This window comes from Macaca mulatta, chromosome 18 (assembly GCF_049350105.2).
Source record: "Macaca mulatta isolate MMU2019108-1 chromosome 18, T2T-MMU8v2.0, whole genome shotgun sequence".
Classification (NCBI taxonomy): domain Eukaryota; kingdom Metazoa; phylum Chordata; class Mammalia; order Primates; family Cercopithecidae; genus Macaca; species Macaca mulatta.
The window spans coordinates 11,822,344-11,846,508 of NC_133423.1; the positions used below are offsets into that span (position 1 = coordinate 11,822,344).

The 24,165-nt window shown below is 32.7% G+C and overlaps 1 protein-coding gene across 11 annotated transcripts in view; it reads right to left on the reverse strand.

The window, feature by feature from the left end:
• CCDC102B (coiled-coil domain containing 102B) overlaps positions 1–24,165 on the reverse strand; it is a 374,522-nt gene that overhangs the window by 245,004 nt on the left and 105,353 nt on the right. For 10 of the 11 annotated variants that reach the window (XM_015122187.3, XM_077975029.1, XM_015122188.3 and 7 more), the window contains exons 2-4: positions 12,898–13,509; positions 10,250–10,470; positions 2,620–2,728 (exon numbers count right to left, since the gene is read on the reverse strand). In XM_015122187.3, the coding sequence (XP_014977673.3) occupies positions 2,620–2,728; positions 10,250–10,470; positions 12,898–13,500 (933 nt within the window). In that variant the 5' untranslated portion in view covers positions 13,501–13,509. The remainder of the gene's footprint in view (positions 1–2,619; positions 2,729–10,249; positions 10,471–12,897; positions 13,510–24,165) is intronic. The other variant, XM_077975028.1, reaches the window with a different exon arrangement.

Below are 24,165 nucleotides of genomic sequence, written 5' to 3' on the forward strand. Positions count from 1 at the left end.
TATAAGCTGCTAGGCACATTATGATCACAAAAAGATGACTTATTAAGAAAATATATTAGAACATCCCAAGCAAATGCTCACAATTTTCAAAGAGAATTAAAAGTTACTTTTTAAACTTTTGTTACCTTGAGACTAATTTTTAAATGTTAGCAAGTATTCTCACATATGGCAGAGAATCTCTTCCATTATGGAAAGAATCGGAGTCACTGATTGTTAAAATGAGGAACCAGAATTATGAGTATTCAATGTTACTTACATGAATGTTTGATCCTCTAGACCATGAAATTTCATATAAATGATCCTTTTCACACACTCAGAATTCATAATCTAATTCTGAATCAATATAGACAGACTTGCAAAGGAAAAGCTGAATAAGTATTAAATTCAGCATGGAAACAGCATTTTGGATATAATTACCTCTACTATACATTATTTTGGTTGTATTTTAAACACTTAGATTTTGCAATTAAATTCTTATCTTTTCTCTTCTCTATATGTCAATAATTGAAGAATGATTTCCCTCTAAAAGCATACCAGACTTTCAAATGCATTTTTACAAATCTAGGTCTATTAAGCACATCTGTTTCCAACTTTAACAATTGCTAATCTTTCCATCACCAGTTCTTAGACAGGCATGTATTTGCTTTTAACATTTTTGGCATCTACAACAGAAATTACACTTGTATTCAAATATTCATAGAGATGATGAGCTATGATAAATGCAAAGGTCATTATCAGAATCTTTGAGGAAAAAGGGAGTAAGAAAGAATAATTTACATGAAATTTTAAAGAACGAATCATGACACACCTTCTGATTGTCAATCAACTGTATAGAGACTTTGAATATTTTACGCTTATACTTGTGCTACAATACTATTTCTAAATGTAGCCTAAAATTATTGTCTATTATAACCCATTATAAGAAATGATTAAACAAGGAATATATAAATAAACTCCTTCTAAGTAGTCTTGTTTGTTTAGTTTTTAAACATTTTTTAAAATTTAACCTTATTTTACAAAAACAATTTAAACATGTGTATACAACACATTTCTCCAAAAAAAAAAAAAAACCTAAGAACATCAGAAATGTTTGTTAGGAATGAAAAGACATATTTAAAAAATTTTTCCATATAAATAATTCAAACAGTGTTTGATCTTTATATTTATAAATTTTCAATGTCTACAAAATTTTACATTCATTGAGTTCATTATTCAACTTTGTGGTTCATTTAACTGACATATGCACTCAAAAGACAAATGTTTCACAATTTTGAGGTTTCTCCTGTTCTGAAACCCTGTCAGCATTTTATCTATCAAAAGTATCACATATGTATTAATAAATACTTTTGAATGGTCATCAAATACAGATCTACCTTACACTGTATAACATCATACTTTTATTTTTTCTCTCACTTACTTTGCTACCAAAAATCATGTCTGAACAGAAAACATGAAACATTTTCAAATATACGTATTGCTTTTTAAACCAACTCAAAAACTTGACTTCTTCAGTATATTTGCTACATAAATGTTACTCAAATAAAGGCTTACGAAACTAAGATTATCAAGTCTGTACTGCACACTAGTGGCAAGAGGTAGTAAATGCATTCTTTTTTTAACAAATTTTCCACTAATTGCATCTTAAATATTAATTTTTTCAGTCAAAATTAGAACCCATTATATTATAGAGCACATAAACACATATTCTAAACATAATGTGTTCTTGTGTCATGAACTATTTTTCCAGTATACATCAATGCATTTTGAATGTCATACCCAGAGAGAGGTTCCTGTGCATGTAAATACTATGGATCCATATATCCATGTATATGTTTGTGCATACATGTATACGTGTGTATATATATTTATACTGCACACACACCCACTAAATGTTAACTCATGTGAAAATAGTCATATTTTGCCCATTATTTTTCTTTTCTTTACTCATTATTCTTTCCCACACACTTATGTAATACCATGCTTTAGTACACATAACATGTACAATTAATATTAAATAATAAACGATAATAAATCATCAAAATGGGAAAGGTTCATGATGGCATTTTATTGATGGAAATGCAAAAGAAAAGTATTCTGGCAAGTGGCTGATCCCAAATAACTACAATGTTGATATGAAAAGAACCTCAATACGCCTGAGATAAATTGATATTATCAGACTGCTTCATGAAAGAATAAGATAAAGTCACTTATGATAGATGGTGTGCTATCAGAGGATATCTTTAACCATCTGCTCTAATGTGCCTAGAATGGATAATTAATTGTGTCATGTAGCTAATCATTAACCATTTAACTACCACTATGTATATCAAAATATCATTTTTATATCATAAATTTATGCAATGAGATTTTTGAAAATAAATAATTACCAATATAAAACTGCCACAAATGTATAAATACAAACAAGATGTCATATATATTGTCTGAATTTGACTAAGCTCACTATTGACAAGTGATTTCAAATATTGCTCTTGTAGAGGAAATTCCAGTATTTAACCTCCCTTCCTCTGGTCTGTTGTGCCTTTCTGCCCACTTGTTTACATATCCAAAGAGAGAAAAAGCTAGGCTTCATTTCTTCCTTTACATCATATTCCCTCATACCTCTTTCACATGTTCTGGCTTTGATTCTTTCAGTTCTTCATACTTCCACTTCCATAGAGACAAAGCCGACTCCAGCCTCTCTCTTTCTTTTTCCAAAGCTGTGCGCATTCTAAATAATTTTAAAATTAAAAGAAAAAAAGTCAGCTTCAATTGTAAAATAATTTCAAGGATGCATTCAATTTTATAGCCATTTTCCTAATTTTTGATATTTGTATCTGATCATAATGAGAGAAAACATTTTGCAACTTATTAAAAAATTATAAATATTGAATAAAACGTTTTTAGTTTATTATTCTGACAATGAACTTTACAGTAGATTACGTATATTTAATTTGGCTTTGCCAGTATTAACATTCTGCTTGATTTCTTCCATGTATTTCATGCATGCCTCTCAATTCCTCTCACTCATAATATTTTCTTACATAGGAGGATATACATGTTTCTAATTTTAACATGGTATTCTATCCATCTTCATATTGTGGCTGTATGTGAATGAAAAAAATCATTTGAAATGACACAGAATTCCAACAGGCCACCTAACAATCTTAAAAAATAGTCATTTATTGGGGATCTAAAAATAATTTTAAGTATTTCAAATTTGGTTGTAAAAAAGAAATTTCACTGGGATCCTTATTTAAATTATTCTAAATAACTGAAATTAATTTCTCTATTTGTAGAACTAGCAACAGAACTAGGATTAAAATTTAGTCCTTTAGGCCGGGAACGGTGGCTCACGCCGATAATCCCAGCACTTTGGGAGGCCGAGGAGGGCGGATCACGAGGTCAGGAGATCGAGACCATCCTGGCGAACACGGTGAAACCCCGTCTGTACAAAAAATTAGCCGGGCGTGATGGTGGCGCCGGTGGTCCAGGCTACTCGGGAGGCTGAGGCAGGAGAATGGCGGGAACCCGGGAGGCGGAGCTTGCAGTGAGCGGAGATCCGGCCCCTGCACTCCCGCCTGGGCTACAGAGCGAGACTCTGTCTCAAAATAAATAAATAAATAAATAAATACTCATTGATTTTCCTCCATTTCCACGGACAGAGTTGTTTTCCTCATTCCTCAATTCTAGGATTTGACAATGAGATATTAGCAGAGATGACAGAAACAAAAGTTTGAAAAGAACTTGTATGTTTGAGCACCAGGTAAATACACTTTGATTGTTATATGACACTGAGATTTTGTGATTGTTAGTCACATAGTTATTGTATTCATAATTAACTAATATACAGCTCTATTTCAGTGATATTAAATGTGACTAGAAAGATCTTAGGAACATATTCACAGAGCTAGAAGATGCAGGCAGAATCAAAATTGAATGTCATTTACATATTAATAAGAAATATGATTCTTCTTGGTAACAATACTATGATAATTCAAAGTAGTGTCAGACTGTAAATACATTAGTTTACTCCAATCAAATGGAGAAGCAGTCTATTAAAAAGTTATATAATTACATTTACATAAATCAAGCCATAAAATTGAAAGAGGATATAAAAGAATTAGTTAGAGCTTAGCTTAACCTCAAAAGAGACAGGTTGCAAAAAAAAAAATGGTGCAAAGCACCACTTACAGTACTCTGATCCGGAATCCCTTATTAACATAGCAAATATATTAAACAAAATTAACAAACAAAAAGATTCAACTTGAAAGTTTAGGTCTTACGAACACTGAATATGAATGTTTATAATCCAGATTAACCACAGCAGTCACAATTTCAGATAGAAAAGTAGACCTAGCCAGCTGAGGACACCCAAGTTGCTTATTATGATATAATTTGTGTTTCAGTAGTTGTGTTTGAGATGACGAGAGGAAAAGAATTAAATATAGAAATAATAAACAAATCAGTATTAGTATTTTGTGTAAGATTTAGAAATTATGTGTACAAATCATTGTAAGATGAACTATATTGCATATCTAACATTTGAGTGCATTTTAAGTTTTGGGTGATAAATTAGAATATTTAAAAGATATTGAATATTGACTTAGACCTGTGAATTTATATTGAAAATTATAATAAAATTGTACTAAGTTTGTAACTTCATTGGAATGTTTAAGATAAGAATCACCATATTTATAATTTTAATTTTTTAGATTTTCTTGAGTAGGACGTGGGAATGTCTTGTCGGTAACTGAAAAACTTGAAAAGCAAATGGCATATGTTAAATTAATAAAATAATTTTATAAAAGATTTTAATTAACTGTATTTGTGTAATGAAGCATATATTTATGTTTCTCCTTAAAATTAATTTTGAGAATTATTTTATTTATAATAGAATAATGGAAACATACTTGAAAATTACCTAGAGTTAAAATCATACATGTTGTGAAATCAAATGTCTGCTTTTGATGTTATACTTTAATGAATCAAATGATAATTTAGAAACTCAAAATAAATTCAAAAATTTTCGAAGAAAGTAATATTTACCTCAAGTGTACATCATAAAGAAAATATCTGATATGTATTTGTTTCCTAAAGGAAAATTATGCATTTTTATTATGAAAAAGGTTACAATTTGGTTAGGGGAGTGAGAAAAAAAGGAATTCATAAAAAATTATTTAATGACAATGGGATACTTAAATTGTTTTAGTATTTAGATAGCCCCATCATAAACTTTTGTGTCTCTGTGCCAGCATTAAGGACATTGCGTGTCTAAATTTATGCAGCAGAGGGCACTCTATAAGTCCTTAATTTTCTAGCCTAATCATTTTATTCTGTGTTTCAGAGAGATTTTCAAAGTTGATGAATAATATAGTTAAATTTATAATTGAGATGTATATTATTGTCAGAGCATTTGAGCTACAAGAAGGCAAACACTTAATATTTACTCTAAAATGTTGCATATTTTATGTACACATTCTTCATGAGAATGAAATTAAAAAGGCAAAGCTTAGCAAAAATGTAGTATCTTTAATATGATGATATAAACTTTAAAAAAATCATATTGCTAAAATATATAAAGTTTGTAGAATCTAAATATAAAATATGAACCAAAATTATTTTTATGAAAAGTTGTGATTATATTTCCATGCATTTTTTGATGCTTTGTTTACTGTCACAATTCCACAATAATTGGAAATAAAATTTAAATTTCTAGACAATAATATTACTCAAATATTTCTCAGGGATGAAAAGTCCTAAAAATTAATATCTAGGTATAAATATTAATCATTGTTGAACTGTGGGAAATTTCACTGGAAAAAATTGAATCGTTATTTTCTGAAAGGGTGTATTAATATAAAAATGTTCTTACCAAATCAAATGATTATCTTGTAATAACACGCAGATATTCATTTTTATAACAGTTCAAAATTTAGAGATAGTATTAAACTGTTAACAAGTTTTTCCAAATATACTTTAAACAACATATATGTCATTTTGCAATTGCACGTCCTACTATTCATAATTACATCTTTCAGCACTGAGTGTTAGCACTCGGCTGTTGCAAACAGCCAAGCCATATACAATTAATTTAATTAGAAAAGATAAGTATTTAAAGAATATTGTTAAGCTCCGATCTCCAGGAGAATCATAGAACAAGGTTTGCAGATGAAGCAGACAGGGACGAAGACCCACTCTCATGCCACAAAACTGGTCCCATGAAGACCCCACTGCCTGTAACCTCCTCTGTCTGTTGCCTGTACACTGTCCTGGTATTATGGTCTGGCAAGCAAACATATTCAAATTAGCTAATTTGAGTGGAAAAGGATATTGTAGCTCAAAAAATTTCTGGGGAATACATGCAGCCAGGAACACTGATGAGAAAGCCATCGAAATCTTCCTGTAAGCACACTATTTCGGCCACCATTAAGGTACAGACATCACAGCGGGACCTCAAGATCACCAATATGGGACAGTGGGTGGTGTCACTAGGCACCAGAGGCCACCGCTGCCTCTGGAAACGAGTTTCTTTACTGCTGCTGCTTCCCCCTCAGGCATGGATTCTAGATGCTGTCTACTGCCTTGGGGTACTGGCTTGGCTTAAAACTCTAGGCGGCCACCTCTGATACACTATTCCTAAGTCAAGTGTCTGTACCCTCATTACAAAGGAAACCGTGGTAGAGACTTACTGGTATTTTTATAATCTATGCACAGGTGTAGACTCTGTTTCATTTGGTAGCAAATTGCCGAAACACAAAATAGACACTGGAGAGTCAAAAGATGGTAAAGATTTATTGAATATTCCATGAGTGACAATAAAGAAACAAAATAAGCTTGACTTTCTAATACTTACAAATTTTACAATAAACAGTATTAACTAGATTTGCATGTCAATGTATTCATTAATTGAGGAATATATATATATGCTTTATATATATATATGTAAAGTAGAAATCTGTCCGTTTCATACACAGACCAAAAATAATAACCTTTGAAGCATTTTTAATTTGCTGAAACTTCTCACCTCGATTTTAAATCTCATTATGAAAAAAAGTTGAACATTTAATGAAGCAAAACAAAATAATTGAAGCATACTACTTTTCTTATATATAAAATAAATTAAGAAGATAAAATGGGCTGGGCACAGTGGCTCACACCTGTAAACCCAGCGCTTTGGGAAGCCAAGGAGGGTAGATCACTTGAGGCCAGGGGTTCCAGACCAGCCTGGGCAATATGGCAAAACCCTGTCTCTACTAAAAATACAAAAAAAAAAAAAAAAATTAGCCAGGCGTGGTGGCACAGGCTGTAATTCCAGCTACTTGGGAGGCTGAGGTGGGAGGATGGCTTGAGCCCAGGAGGCTGAGGTTGCAGTGAACCGAGATTGCACCACTGCACTCTAGCCTGGGCAACAGAGTGAGACTGTCTCAAAAAGAAAATAAAAATAAAAAGATGAAATGGAAAAGGAGGACTGAAGCTCAGCTTAAAGGACACAGAACAAACATTTTATAAGTGATAAAGGAGGTCTCTGCAGTGAAATTTCAAAACTGATTCTGAATGTTAGAACAGTTCAAAATATTTTATCTCAGTCTCTGTTACTTGAGATTTGGTATTGCCAACCTCAGCTTCCTAAATTTTTAGGTACACATAGCTCTCTAAGAGGATCAGCTTTCCTGGCCTTCCTCTAAATTTTCTACCTGGGAAGTCTTTATGAAAGTCATCAGAAATATATAAATTCTCAGTATATGAGAAACTTTTAATGCTGGAGAATTATTCATAAAACTGAACAGTACTCAGAGTGCAAATAAAACAATAAAGTTTCTTCTATTTGATGAAGAGGTTCTAGTCAAGGACAATGGAAAAAATGAGTCCCTGAGTTTTCTGAGCTGATTTCTGTGCACTAGTTAAGAAGAGAATTTTCCCACTAGATGGGAATGCAGCAAAAAATACATTCACATCTCAATTCAAGCCACCCACTCACTGATATTCCAGGAAGAAGAATTTAAAAGATTAGATGGATTTATAAGTAATAGCATATCCTATATTCTTGGAAAATGTTCTCTTGCGACAGCAAAAAAGACTGTGATTGCCTCATGCGGATTGCATGCAAATGTTGATTCATGGACACAGGAACCATGACTCATCAAGTCCGTGGGATTGTTTCTTAAAAGAGGAGAGTAGGAAGACAAGGCCATGGAAAGCCTCCTTTTCTCTCTTATTCTTTGACCTGTCTATGGATTATAGACTGAAGTCACTGAGAACTGGAGAATGTACTTACTCTGAGAATTGTTCATGTATTCCAAGAAAGTAAAAAGTACATGTTGTGTATATGTACATGGATAAGCGTGTTAAGACAGAACATGCATGTTTTTAAAACTGACACTTTAGAATAGGAAAGTTTACATCTAGAAAAACACAGCTCTGCACTTCTCCCATTAGACTGCATCAGGGAAGTAATATCGTACGAGTGCTGGAGAGAAGTCTATAATTACCAAAAGTTAAATCCTTCAAGAAGTAAAAGCACAGAAATTAGAATGTGACTGAAATGTATAGGTCTAGATAAAATTGTCAGTATATGTACAAGCCTAAAAATTAAATTCAATTTTATTCTTTTTTCTACTGATGTTGATTGCCTCTACTAGGAATTTACACTTGATAGGGTAATAAGTATTTATTCTGTACATAAATGCTTGCATGATCACAATCTATTAATCTAGTGTAATACAGATGAAGAGTCTGAAAAAGGAAATCGGTGGCACTAGTAAATTTCAGAGGAACTAATGAGAAACTTCTGGCAGAAAATAAGTGGTAAAGAACTTACTGTATCTGTGAATGGCTAGTATGCATATTTATCCTGATTTCAGTCCATTCAAACCAGGAAAATTAAAACTGTTATATAACATATGCTTATATAATACATTGTGTGTATATATGCATACATATCCTTCTCGCTTTTCTGGTTCTGCCCATTAAGGCTTTTATAACTAAGAGATAAAAGTAATTATTTTTAGATTTTGGAACCACATTTATATATTAGATATTCCACATTGTGCTAATAAAATTGTAAACTGATTGCAAAGAAACAAAAATCCATATTGAATATTTCATATTACTATCATCTTTCCCAGATGTTATTTGTTCTTGATCTTTATGAGAATTCACTGAGAAAGGCTATGACAGACTGTATTTTGCAAAGACCGTTGCCACAATGACTGCATCCCACACGCCCTTATTATACAATTGTTTTGACACTCCTTCCGTTGAAAGTGCTTCTCTCTCTTTGATCTGAGTCAGCCTTTGAGATTCCCACCACCGATACTGGGTCTGAAGTGATGCTACGTGACTTTTGAGGCAGAGTCATTCAAATGGCGTTCTTCTCTCTGTGTTCTTAAGATGTTCACTTGCAGCCTAGCCCTAGTGTTGTGAGGAAGCCAAGCACCCCTTTAAATAGCCCCAGTGCAGGTGTCCCAACTGAGGCCTAGATGAGAACTGAGGCCAGACGTATGAGTGAGAGAGGCTGCAGCCCCCAGCCTTCCAGGCATGGCCAGCCTTTGAGCCATTGCAACTGAAGGCACAAGTGAGAGATTCGATGTCCACGCCAAGGCATGCTCAAGATTCTTGAACAGAAGACATGGTGGTTGCTGTTGATATGTTTTAATGATAATTGTTTGGAAAAGTTTGTTTCAAGACAATAGATAACTGGAACATAACAGCACTACAGCTATTTTCACAAAGGGGCAACAGCCGACATCACATAGTTGGAATACATCAGAACAAAGATGAAGATCCAGGCCAATTAATCACAAGCCTGATGCCCTTAGTGGTACATGTATCAGACAACTTTTTCTGTAATCAATATCTCACAAAATTGTGATTTTTCTGCTATTAGTATTAACATATTTATTCATTTTTTATTTACCAAGTCCAAGATGCTGTAACAATTAAATAACACACTGGATATTTTAACCTTGTACATTAAGAATTCAGATACAATTAAAGTGAATCTACCAGAGATGATAAAAACATAGTCATGATAAAAGTCAACTTAAAAGAATGAAAAACACTAACAAGTTATATACTACTTTTTAAAATTCAAAATATGAATATCTGTCAAACTAATTTCTTTAAATCCTAAAACTTAATGACTAAACATGGATAAAATACATTATCAAATGACCAATCTATCAGTATTAACAATTTTAAGTGGTTTGAAAGTTAGACTTGGTTAAGGGAGACAATAATTAGCACTTACTCTCTTTCCTTCCATAAGATTTTTTGGAATTCATCCAAATGCACCTGCAAAGCTGAAATTTCAGTTACTTCATTTTCCAAAGGCAGATTTATTGCTTTCAGTCTCAGCCCAGCTTTCATTTCACCATTTCCAGAACCACCATTGTTGAATAAGTCAACACCATCTAGATTGGGTTTCATTTCCTCACTTAATTTTAGAGAATCAATAACCACACCTTCTTCCTGAAAAAAAAAAAAAAAATTTAAACCTCTTGGAGAAAAATCGTGATGATAATACATTTTCATAAAGAAATACATGTTATGATACAACAACAAATTGATATTTTTATTTCATTATCATTCCCTAAAAGCGTTGTGTGGCCACACTTACTTGCATTCTTCTTCAAACTTATTTTTTTCTTTGTGCTACCTCTTTACAAAAAAAATACATTTCTCAAAAGTTCTGCTTTAACTCTGTTTGTTCTCTTTTTCTAATCACGCTAAAAATAATCATGCACAAACTTGAACAGCTGTAAATAATTTTTAATGAGTTGATGAATTCCTCTTTCAAGTTTCTTTTGTCATAAGACACTTACAGTTTCAAAGTAATTATTTTTTAACATTTTTGAAAGACAAGATAGAATTTTCAAGAAGCTCTTGAATATTTTAAAAAGCTTGCTTATCGCTTTATTTTAGTTCCCCTTTTTTTAATTCATGAGCCACATCTCAAATAGAATTTAATGGGGCACTTTAATAAACATGGGCATCAATACTAGAGCAACAACTGCATCAACACTCTTAGAGCGTAACTCAAAAACCTCACAGGGCTCATGCTGTTGGTATTTGCCTACAATTTAAATTTGCCCTGGTTTATAAGTTTAAAATGAAAGACAATTTCAAATAAAATCTCAATGAATAGTCAAGTTCAAGTAAAATCTCAATGATACTTCACTTTTATTTTATTTTTTAAGTAGTATGTGAATGCCAGGTTACCCAGTATGAATCATTCCTTAATTCTCTCAAGAATGATCATTGCAATCATCTATACTATAATATTTTGACAAACAATAAAATAAGATGTGTTGTTTGAGGATACATATACATATCTTTCTTGTTGGGTATAGAGTTGGCAAAGATACTGGTCAAAATTTTAAGGAAAAAACTGATTGAAGCTTCTTCCACAGGTAATATTTATTTTCCTACCATCAGAAGGAATATCTGGAAGGATATTTTGCAAATAAATACATTTTTAATAAATAAGTATTATGTTTGATTTGTTCTTGACATTAATGTTAAGGAGATATTTCAGAAGAAATCCCAAAATATTGAGAATTTTCCATCATAATACATGTGAAGAGAATCCTTCATTTTCTCAAATGCAGAGGCTAGTAACTTGTAATAATAAAAACGTTTTGTGGATTTAGAGAACTTGATGTGAGCTATGTTCCCTTATCCTCATCATTGCATTCTTCTAACGCATACATTAATACAGTTGAGTTTTGAGAATATATGTGATTTTCCAAAAGATACACACAAAGCCCAGATTATCAGCTTTGAACATTTTTAAAAGAAAACGTAGAAGACCAAATAAGCAGAAGTAATCATTGTATTGCAATCTTCTTAATTTTTTTTATTTATAGTTAAATCTAGGTTTTACCTACCATAAATTATATACATTATAGAATGGCTTAAAATACTAAATGCAATGGTAGAGGTGCAGGATATTAACTAATGTGTGTTAGAGAAGGAATTAAGTAGAAAGAGGTAACAAAATAAACTGAAACTATAATAAGAGGTAACAGGAGTTCCCAAAGTATGTTCTTTGGGTTGTTAATATTATTTACCAAGTAAAAATAAAAGAAAAAGAAAAAACAGGGTGGTGGTTCATGGATGAATAAGTGTATAAACTGAGAGACTTTTTAAAGTTCCATGTGCTTTGTACAGAATTCTCAGAAACTGAGATTCTAAGTATAGCAAGAAATTCCATCAGTGGTCCATATAAAGCATTTCCTAAGGTACCCTATTTGCCTGCAGTACCCATTTTATAAGTAGTTAATCGTGAGGCTTCAGTCCCAAACATTGAGAACTATTCAAACTACGTATGGATTGTTTACAATTTAGACATAATTAAGGCAAATGGAAAGAAATGTCTCCAAATATTTTCTTTTCAGATGAAAAATGCTGAGTTAATTTTTTCTATAAAGATTAGTAAAACCACTAGGATGGGCTGAACTTGTGTTTCCTCAAAATTTATTTGTTAAAGTCCTAATCCCCAGTACCATAGAATGTGACTGTTGGTGGAGACAGGGCCTTTAAGGAGGTGATTTAGTTAAATTAGGCTCATTAGGTGACCTTTCAAAGAACTTAAGACACAGACATGTGTACAAAGAAAAGACCATATGAAGACACAGGGAGAAAATGGCTTTCTATAAGCCAAGGAGAGAGGCCTCAGAAGAAACCAACCCTGCTAGCACCTTGATCTTGTACTTCTAGCTTCTATAATTATAAGAAAATGAATTTCTGTTGCTTAAACCACTGTGATTATGGTACGTTTTTATGATAGCGCTGGCAGACTAGTATAGTCACCACTGGATTTGTCACTTCCTTCTTCCTCCCCATCACTATCTATGACCTTCAGATATTCACATAGTCTCTGGATTTTTTTCTTGCCTTATTATTTGTGTCCTCCTTTGTAGAAAATTGTCTTTTTACCAAACACTCTCTGATGGACTCATACATTTGTGAACTCACTTGAAATTGGTCTCTATGTTCACAGGCTTCTTCTGTGAAACCGGGAAGCTTCAGATCCTGGGTGTCTTTAGCTTCTAATGCCTCCTTCTGAGGTGGCAAACTCGGTTTCTTTTTCAGTGTACTCAATTCTTTCATCGCCATCTCTAGTTTTATTCTGAGTTGTCTTCCTTCCTCCCTGGCACTGTTCCTTTCAGCTCGAACTTTACTCCATTTTTCTCTCCAGTTGGCAGTGCAATCTGACCACCACCGCATGGTCTTTTCCATCTGAGCAGCTCTGGCCTTGACTTCTTCAAGCTCCCGCAGGCGAAGTTCTTCACAAATATCCCATTTGTTGGTGTTACATGAGTGTGCACAGAAATTGTGAGCAGCATGAGATTGTAGCCCATGAAGTGGGAAGCAGGTATCCCTGGGGGGTGAGGCAGGTGTCACCATGTCACCACGTGACTTAATTGATGATTGCTGCATCTGGAAGATCTGTGTTTCTTCAATTAATCGATGAATGGAATCTAAATTCATATTCATCTTTGAGACCTGAGAAAAGATAAAGGACATAATTTCATGCTGAAATTTCCCTTGTAAATACAGGAATAAGACCTACATTTTTGTTGTTTTTGAAATTTGATAAAAACAATGCCACTTTTTTTTTTTTTTTTTTTTTTTGGAGACAGAGTCTTGATCATGCAGTAGCATGATCTCGGCTCACTACAACCTCTGCCTCCAGGGTTCAAGCAATTCCCTTGCCTCAGCCTCCTGAGTAGCTGGGACTACAGGCACGCACCACCAGGCCCAGCTAATTTTTGTTGTATTTTAGTAGAGATGGGGTTTCACCATGTTGGTCAGGATGTTCTTGATCTCCTGACCTCGTGATCCACCCACCTCAGCCTCCTGAAGTGCTAGGATTACAGGTGTGAGCCACCACGCCCGGCTGCACTTTTTCAATATTGCATATTTTTCCAATGTAACTAAAAATATAGAGGAATTTAAACACTTGTAACTGTCCACTAAGAAATAGAATATTCTCATATTCAATTTTGCCAAAAAAATACAAATAAAAATATAAAGATGCAATTGAAGATAGCATATGACATAAATAATTCATTTTGACAAATCCAGTCCTATTTAGGTCATATCTATTGCAACATTGTCCACTACAAAATACAAATTGTAATATTTATTGTCCACTAACTACTTAATGGTTTTCTTTATCCCTGCTAAGCCTCAATTTGTTCAGGCAGAATGCACAACCTATTGATGTATAGGCAAATAAGCCTCTATTTCAACGCCAGAGGTTAAATCATAGCCTACATTTTCCATGATGCCCTTCATCTGTTGACTATTGACTCGTCTCAAGGCAGCCATATGGCCTGACTCTGGCTGCTGGGATGTGAGATGAAGTGTGCTGAGATTTCCCATCCAGAAAAATACGAGAACATCACAATGAGGAACTCTCGTTCCTCTTCCTTCCTTGTGTTTGAATAAGGACATAGTTCTGGAAGAAGGTGAGTATAACAGCCTTCTCATGACATTCCAAATGGTGAACCATGAAGAGAAGAGCCTGATTTAAGGTGTGAATTATGGCATCACAACGTAGAATGCATACCTCTGATTTCTTTGCCATTTGAGCAGAATAACCTATATTTATTTAAGTTATGATGGTTGAGTTTTCTGTTATTTTCAAGCAAAAGCACATCTAACATATACATGAATTAATTTCTCACTGTGGTTAATACTGTGATAAGATCAAAAATAAAATATTATGAAAAACACATGTTTCTTGTGTGTCAAAGGTTTTACAGTCTGGTGGGTGAGAGAAGCACAGTTAAGTTTTAAAGATACATAATTTACATTATAACAAATACATGTATTTGTTCAATAATTTTGTTTAGTATGCAGTATGTGTCAAGTCAGTGTTAGATTAGTAGGTATGGTCAAGGTGATCTAAGGAGTACTGATGAAGTTGTGACTACCACTTAGAAATGAGGAAACTTTACAGCGTAGATAACACGACACAGAGTCTTAGCCCAATGCAAAGCTTCGTAAAGAAATTAAAATCAACTTTCCATATAAATACCAAACACACATTAATTTGTAAAGGCATACCATATGTAACAATACATATACCCAATTCTTTATTCAACATTGTAATATAGGTATATTGAGAATATAGTAAGTAGAATTTTTGCTTTAAAAAAGTGCTCAAAACATGCAGCTTAATTTGTAAATTAATAAAGTTCCATGGCTGTAAATAATTACCCATTTTTATTCTCAGATATGCTTTTCTGGTGTAAATAATCTTATATAATATTTTATGTGCATGACATTTAATCCTCTCACTTTTTTTCATTTGCTTTTATATAGTTACAGATCATAAATCGCCTCCTTATGACCCATCTATTTAATCAACTGAATGGGTTTCATTACTATAACTAACTTACAAAATAAGCCTTTAATCATTGGGAAAAAAGACTACATAATATTTTAAAAGATGAATATTAAGGCTATCTTATTAAGAGATCTTATAATATTAAACTTAATTAATATTAACTTTTAATAGTAGAGAAGAAAACATTTTAACAAGTGTTACATAGAGATGTCAAACCACTTCACTCTTCATTATAATACTTGTTATAATAATATAGACACATGGTTGTAATTATTTTTGTTAGCATTGGTATATGTCCAATCATGTTTCAATTATTGCTGATTTGGAGTATTTTGTTCCCTTCATATATTATAATTCAGAGGGCAATAAGAATACAACTGACCAAACTCCAACACCAATATAAAAAAGAAAAGAACAAAAGGAACTCTTAATTAGAAACAGTGTATATATATACACACACATATATACACACATACACACACACACACAAACATAAATACATATATATATTTACTATTCACTGTTTAATGATATTTCTTTTGGTTGAAATTCCAAAGTGAAGACAGAGAATTTAATTCAGCATATTAAACTTAAAATTATCCTTGCTAGTTTTCAAAATAAATCAGTATCATAAAATTGTAATGTCTTTAAATGTCTCATTAACTTTTATTTCACTAGTGTTTTGAAGACTCTATAATTGGATTCTGGTACATTGAGATCTTGCCTACCAATTAACTGTATTTTTTCACATCTGACTAAATAAAAATGAGTTGGGCTTAATCAGTCAGTCCTTGAACTTGAAGAGTATTTCCTGTTTTAAAAAGTTTTCTCAGGCAAGGAAAACTTGCTTGAGATGAGGGTGGTTAACACACATATGCATGCACTAAAGTCTTCATTTCCCTATACAAATGTGTGCACTCTTCATATTTTAGCTCAGACAACTATGAAAGTATTTGCCAGTGGTTGTAGAACAGGGCCACTGATAATGTGGGAAAATACTTTAATGCTGTTGACTCTGGTTTCTTGTACTGATTTTTGCGTTGTAAAAATGCTTATACAATCAGTCCACCGTGATTCCTGCAAATATTTTTGAATGTAGTACATAACCAAATAAAATCTTAAGGGTCTACAAAGTATATATAATATTACTAACAAAATTATTTGTTGCCAAAGGAGAACTTAATGTGTCAGATAGTGGACTCCAGCCTCTATTGGGTAGAGTCTTACTCTGCCACTTTTTAGACAATGATCTTGCACCAATTACATAAACTGCCTTTCACTAAATATCTTTAGTATAGAAGGAGACAAGAATAGCATGGGCCTCATTGAATTCTTGTGACTATTAAAAGGGAAAATGCCTGCAGACTGGTTAACTCTAGCTATCCTATAGGCAAGGCATACATTTTTGTTATACAAGTCATTAGTATGTCACCTTGACATACTAATTTACCATTTACTTTTTTGTATGTTTCTCCCTCTGTCTTTTGAAAGAGAAATGATGTACTTAAAAAACACGAAAAGCATAGGAAAAATGAAATCTACAAAAGTGCTCTGTATTTCGTGTAACAAAGTTGCAGTTCCAATTTCTATATAATATTGATATTAATCAATGAAATAGTCAGTACTATTATTATCCCCATTTTAATGATAAAGAAACTAGGATTTAGGCTCTGATGTATCCAGCCAAGTCATACAGTTAGAAAGGGTCAACCCAGTTTGGAAACTGAGGAAATTTGAATCCAGAGCTACCACCTCTTCATATAAAAATTCCACAGCTTTAAAATATCAACTGTTTTCACTATAAATCTTTTAGAGTATTTCAGGAATACATTTGGCATACTTCCACTTTGGATACTTTTATGCTAAAATATCTCCTATTAAATTACACAACAATTAGTCTTCTCATCCTGACACTGTCCTTTGAGTTCATTCAATCTCCTGATCACAGCTCAAAGGGACTGTGAGGTCCAGGCCTGTCCAACCCTCTGGCCTCCTCTTTGTCACTTCATCTTCCACATCCCCTGTGTCGGCTACCCTGGATGTATCCATTCCTTGCACAACCTCACCTCCACCTTCTCCTTGGTGCAACCTGTTTGCTCTGCAGGAGCACGCTCCCCTCTCTCCACAGACCCTCTTTCCCCTGGCTTCTCATCCTTCAGGTAGCAGGTTATACTTTCCTACTAACTAAACCTGTGATCCGAGAATTCTAGATCCCTTAGTGGCCCTTTGTCTAACGGTGTCCAAGGGAGAGGACACAGTCACGGGTTCTTAGTTTCTGTTTCTGACTGGGCTACCAAAACCCCTTCCTCATCCCTCTTTTCCACCTATCACTAGAAACAGAAGCTAAAAACCAAGGTTTCCTGCTGCTGAAAGCCTAAAACAAAACAAAACACAACAACAACAACAAAATAAGGTAGGTTGAATATCCACCGCTGACCTGCTCCTAGAAAGTGAACAAAATAGACATCACTTCTGCCATCCTGAATGTTGCTAACAGTCATGAACAACAAACCAAATGAACAATCACAGTTTTTAACTATATCTTTGAAAGGAGCAGTGTATTGTAATCCAAAAACTCCCTATGTACTTATCGAAGTCTCTCCCAAGTGACACTTGATGTGTTATCTGAAGAAAGAAATGGGCCAGAAAGAAAAGCATTTTTGGCAGAAGTTAAACTTCCATGGCAGGATAAAACAGACATTACAAAGATGTTGTCTTATTGTTTATAGTTATTGCTTTATCTTAATCTATAGAAAATGAAACCTTTGTTGAATTTTTTTTCCTAAGAAGCATAGGACCTGTAATGCACACAAAATAACAAAAGCCATTTGCAGTGAGAAAATGGATTAACACAGATTCAAAGTACAATGCTAAGAAACAATCATTATGATAGATATGATGAAATATAATCTAACAAAAAGAAAAAGAATCAGATTTTAATATTCGGGAAAATAAACACTTTATTGTATTATAAAATGTGGCCTGTCAAACAGGCATAAATGAAGAGTATGAAAATTCATTTCATATAGGTCTAAAGCAAATACATATATATATATACACACACACATATGAATTTTTGCAAGAGTACACAGAATGTTAAATAGAAGACTATAGTTGTGATGATGAGATAAATGAAACCATTACACTAAATGGCCACATGACATCATATGTATGTAGTTCAAGATTTGCTCATGGTTAAATATTCTATTCTAAAAATCCTTACACTGTAGCAAATTATACAGATAGTTTCTGTCTATGCTTGTTGGTGCAAATGAGAGGCTTTTAAATTGTATAGAGACAGAAAATAATTCGTCAAAGCAGGCAACTAATAATATAAAATAAATTTGAACAACTTGCCAATAATTTAAAACTTAGATATTTTACTTTCAAAAGCATTATAACATAAAATGAGCAGAAACACAAAGTTTAAAACATAATTTCATGTTTTCCAAGAGTCTTTATTAAATTTTAAATAGCATTATTTGATCAGATAGAAATTGTCTCTATTTTAAAGAATTGGGATGGAATTAATACAGTAAACAAGACCTTTTGCTAGCTTACTCTTCATTGCTCCCTCTTTAAGCTATTGCTATTACCTGGTGCTATTGAAGCAATGTGTTACTGGTTCAAATCTATGTGATGCCTTTCCTTTAGGCTAGGTTTTCAGTAAAATTATTTGAGAAAAAATCGTGATAAAATATTACATTTCTAAGATAATGTTCAATGATTTTTAAAACTCCAGTTCTTTAAAAATAAACTATTTCAGAGTCTCTCCACATAGTATCTTGATGTCATTGTTGTGTTTTTTATAAGCTTTAAGGGGCTTAAAAATTACATTATAATAATAACCTCATAGATCAGAGAGAAAAAGTGACCAGTCTGACTTCTTTATAATATGAATAAAGAAATACAGAGAGATCCAAAATCCATAATCCGTTTTATAAAGTGTCAATGCATAATTTGTAATGAGTCTTGGAAAAATAAAATTCCTGTTTTCTGGCAGGCTAATCAGCTTGAAGCCTTTATGGTGCTTTGCCTGCCAAGTACAAATTTAGGTTCAGACAATTTAGACTTTCTTGGTGGATACATCATTTAACTACTCTTATGAAGTACTTGGGATGCCAAGCAGGTTCAAGAAAACTCTGCTTTAAAATATTGCTGAAATTTCTCACCAGTGTACAAATTTTGAGACTTAGGAGATTATGTCATACATTTGAGCTTAGTAGCCTAAGTATATTTCTATAGTATACAGAATACATATGGAATAAATGTAATATACAGTATTATATATACATACACATGTATATATAATCTGTTCTACATATTTTACCTGTTTGTATGGAAACCTGACAGTCAATTCATCAGCATTTTAAAATATTTATACCCATGCCAGGTTTTAGTTAACAAAGCCACAAACTATCCCAATGTTCTTATGCAATCTAATCCAACTTAATGGTGCCAAATAAAAAAGCCAAAATGTTTCTTGAGACCTTAAGCCAAAAATAAAATTAACATTAGCTCTGCTGGAACTATATAGCCCCACCTAATCTTATTTTTGTATAAGAATGTGCTTAGCAGCTTAGCACTATTTCCAGGTGGCTAACAGACATAGTGCACATTTTATGGGAAATAACACTGCACAAACCTGATATTGTTAAAGGTTCTACCGCTTTCTAAATTTGGGCAGGTGATTGTATCTGAAATTTACATTATTATGTAAACATCATCTTATAGAACCTCATATCGATTAAATGACAATGATGACAATGTAACTGTTCCCAGAAACACTAAAATGTTAAAAGGAAATTAAAATGAGAGCACATAGCCAATAACTCCAAATGATAATTATTATCAATATCTAATGTGAGAGAAAATCACTCTATGAAATAATTCCTATCACAGTTCCACTACAAATTAGGTGGTACTTAGAGAACGGTGGTTATATCATCAAGATCGGGGAATTTTTTCTATTTGTTATTGTTGTTTTTACATTTAAAAGCCATTTATTTGTTAAAATTATAGATTTTCATTAACATTGAATTCATTGAGATTTCCAAATATTTTTGTGCATTTAAGGTTTCAGGAAACAAAACCACAGATGACCCCAATTTTCCTATGCATTTTCTAAGCAAAATTCCTAAGGCGTTTACCATATTCGCACTTATTCTTAAAGAATCTGTGTGGCTAAGTCACAAGATCTTCACAAGTCTATTTACACTTTGTGGTGAACAGGAGAAAGCTCTTATGTATCAGTAAAATGCGGTAATATTTTCTCACACCCATTTGATAGGATGTGCAAAGCTGCCAACTGCTTTATGTTGGCTGACTGGAAAATTTTCTCAGACTTCATGAAGTTTGAAGAGTGAAACTCAAAGATTGTCCTATTATTTTCAAAAAGCACTTATAATTTTTTTAATCAAAACAAAATTTATTCTTAAAGTCAGTTTTATTTTCCCAACAGTACATTCTATACATTAATAATCCAAATGGGCTAAACTATATTCCACATCAAAAAGCTGAAAGAAAAAATTGGATTCAGAAGCAGACATTTTACAATGTACCTAAGACTTTTATGAGCAATACCTGTGCATGTGTCCAAATACTCCACTTCAGTCATCCCAGTTCTTAAAGCAAAAAGTATTTATGTAAAATCATGCATGATATGGTATGTTAAACTTTATTTTGTATGTATGATCTGGAATTCAATTTTCATTGTAAACAGCATGACCAAAGAGTAAGATTTACACTTAAAAAATATAAATTGAATCAACAAAATTTTTTTAAAAGCCCAGCTTCTTCAAATTCCAAAATTTCTGGTGAATCCGAATGTTGTAGCGAACATGTAGGAAAGATGGGGCAAGATAGTTTTTTCTTTCAGAAAAGAGACAGATCAGACATAAGAAACTTATGCCTTTCACCCAGACTTCAAAAGTAAGAAAGCCAGAAAAGCCACTTTTCAAATATACCCCCTAAGAAGTTGTGTAAGATTGTCATACCTGTCTTGATGATCAAGTCAAGCAATATTTTAAAATTATAACAGTATTTAACTTATGTATTCCGTATATTGATTGGAAGTGACATGACAGAATATATTTAAATAATTTAGCTATATTTAAATATATATTTAAATAATTTAACTATATTTAAATAAAAGAAATAATTTAAATATTTTAAAGTAACAAAGTAAAAGAAATAACAATTCAAATATAATTGAAATTGTTTTGAAATATATTTGAAATATATTTGAATTGGTATTTCCTTTATTTTGCTCTTCTTTTTCTAAGTTTCTTGTGGTAGGAACTTAGGTTGAGAACTTTATTTCTTATGTAAGAATTTAGGGCATAATCTTTCTTCTCTGCACTATGTTAACTGTCTTTCAAATATCTGATGTTACAGTATTTTCATTTTATTCAGTTTTGTATTTTTTTTTATTTTCTTGGCGAATTCCTTATTGAACCATGAATTATTTAGACATGTGTTGTCTAATTTTTACTTCTTTAGAGATATTTCTGTTGTGATTTTTAGTTTGATTTCATTACAGAAAGATGACATACTCTGCCCAATTTCAATTTTTTACATTAGTTGAAGGGTTTTTTTTTTTTTTTTTTGGTATAGGATATGTACCTTGGTGAATGTTACATGACACTTGAAAATATGTATGTTCTGCAATTGTATGGTGGAATCTTCTATACATGACAATTAGATCCTATTTGCTGATTATATCGTTCAGATTCTCTATACTTTTGCTGATTTTCTGTGCAGTCATTTTACTAGTTGTTCAGAGAGATTTCTGAAATCCTCAGCTGTAATTCCTGATTTGTCTATTTCTCTTTTCAGTTCTACCTGTTTTTGCTTCATGTGTTTGGAAGTTGTGTTGTTTTGCGTATACTCATGTAGCATCATTATGTCTTCCTGATGTATTGATCCTTTTATCATCATGAAATTTTCCTCCTTGTCTGTGGTGGGTTTCTATATTTTATTTTGTTTTGTTTTGTTCTGAAGTAACATCTCTGGTATTAACGTAGCCACTCTTAGGTATTTTTTTAAAAACTAGTATTTCCAAGGTATTTTTTTTCCATTCTTTTATTTAACATTATTTTATTTGTGATAGATGACAATCTTAATTGATGATCTGAGGAAGTTTCTTGTTAAGTTTCTTATTAATAGCATGTGACTTGTTCATGCTTTTTGTTTGTTTGCTTATTTTTGTTTTATACTCCCTGCCCATCTCTGCCTTCTACCTGGTCTATTTAGGCCATTTACATTTACAGTAATTATTGATGTGTTAGAACTTATATCTGCCATTTTATAATTTGTTTTCTTTCTGTCCTCTCTTTCCATCCCTGCTTTTCTTCTTTTGCTTTCCTCTTTGTTATTTGAATTTTTGTGTGGATTCCACCTGGCTGATATAGGTACAGTATTTTTTAGTTTATCACTTGTACAGTTTTCATACTTGTTGTTCTGAGAGTTAAAATACACAAATGTAACAGCCTTATCTCCTGGAAATCAGCATTTCATCTCTTCAAGTGAAGTATGGACAACCTACTTCTGTTTAGGTCATTTTACCTTCTCTATCATTAAATATCACTTTCTTGAGTATAAAATGATTTTATAATTTTTATTTCAATCATTAAATATGATTTATAAAACAAATGAGAAAGATATTCTATCATATATTCATATTTCTATTTGATTGTTTCTTCTTGTTTTTTGATGCTACGGGATTCTTTTATCATTTTGTTTCTCTTTATAGAATTTCCTTTAGCCAATTTTTAAGGGTAGTTCCTGCTATTAATAGCATCTTCTAGTTTTCCTTCATCTGGTATCTTTACTCTCCATTCATTCCCGAAGGATAGTTTTACCAGTTCTACAATTATCACTTGATTTTTTTTCAACACTTAAAAATGTACCATCTCCTTGTAGCCTTTGTGGCTTCAGGTAAGAAATTCACTATCATTTGAATTGATATTCCTATTCTAATACATTTTGTATTAGAAGTTCAGCATTGGTTATACAGTAACGTAAATACTATGGCATATAAATCTTTCATTTTAACTATTATCCATGAATTTTAAATATAGATTATAGCTATGTAACAATTAATGTGATCAATCAGGCGCTAATAAGTGCCAATAAAAAGTGAGATTATGGCCATGACTGCAAACCTTGTAATTATATTTTGTTTTATTCTTGAAATGTTTCCTTAACCTCAGAATAATTGGGTAAAATGGTAAAGAAAAAAAGTTCAAATTGATTTTCCCAGTGTGTGTGAATATCATTTTTTAAAATTAAAATATAGACAAACTTCTAAAATGTCCCTCACTTATCCCCCCTTTTGGTATTCACAGCCTTGTCTAATTCCCTTCCTCTCAGTGGGGGCTGGCCCTGTGACCTGCTTCTAATGAATATAATGTTATAAAAGTGGTAAGATGTGACTTCTGAAATCAGGTTATGAAAGAATGAGGTTTCCATGTTGCTAGCATTCTTTCTATTGCCTTTTCTCTTGGTCACTGATGAATCCAAGAGTCATGTTATAAGCAGTTGTTTGGAGAGGCCCACGTGGCAAGGAACTGAGAAAGGCTTCTGGCCACCAGCTCCCAGAAACTAAATCCTGCCCACAACCATTTGTGGAAGCTTGGCAGCAGATCTACCCCATGTTGAGTCTTCAGTCCACTGCAGCTCTGGCTGACACCTTCCCTGAAGCCTATGAGAGAGACCCAGGGCCAGAGGATTCAATTAAGCCACACCTGTATTCCACAGAAATGATATTGCTGCATAAAAAATTACACCAAAATTTAGTTTCT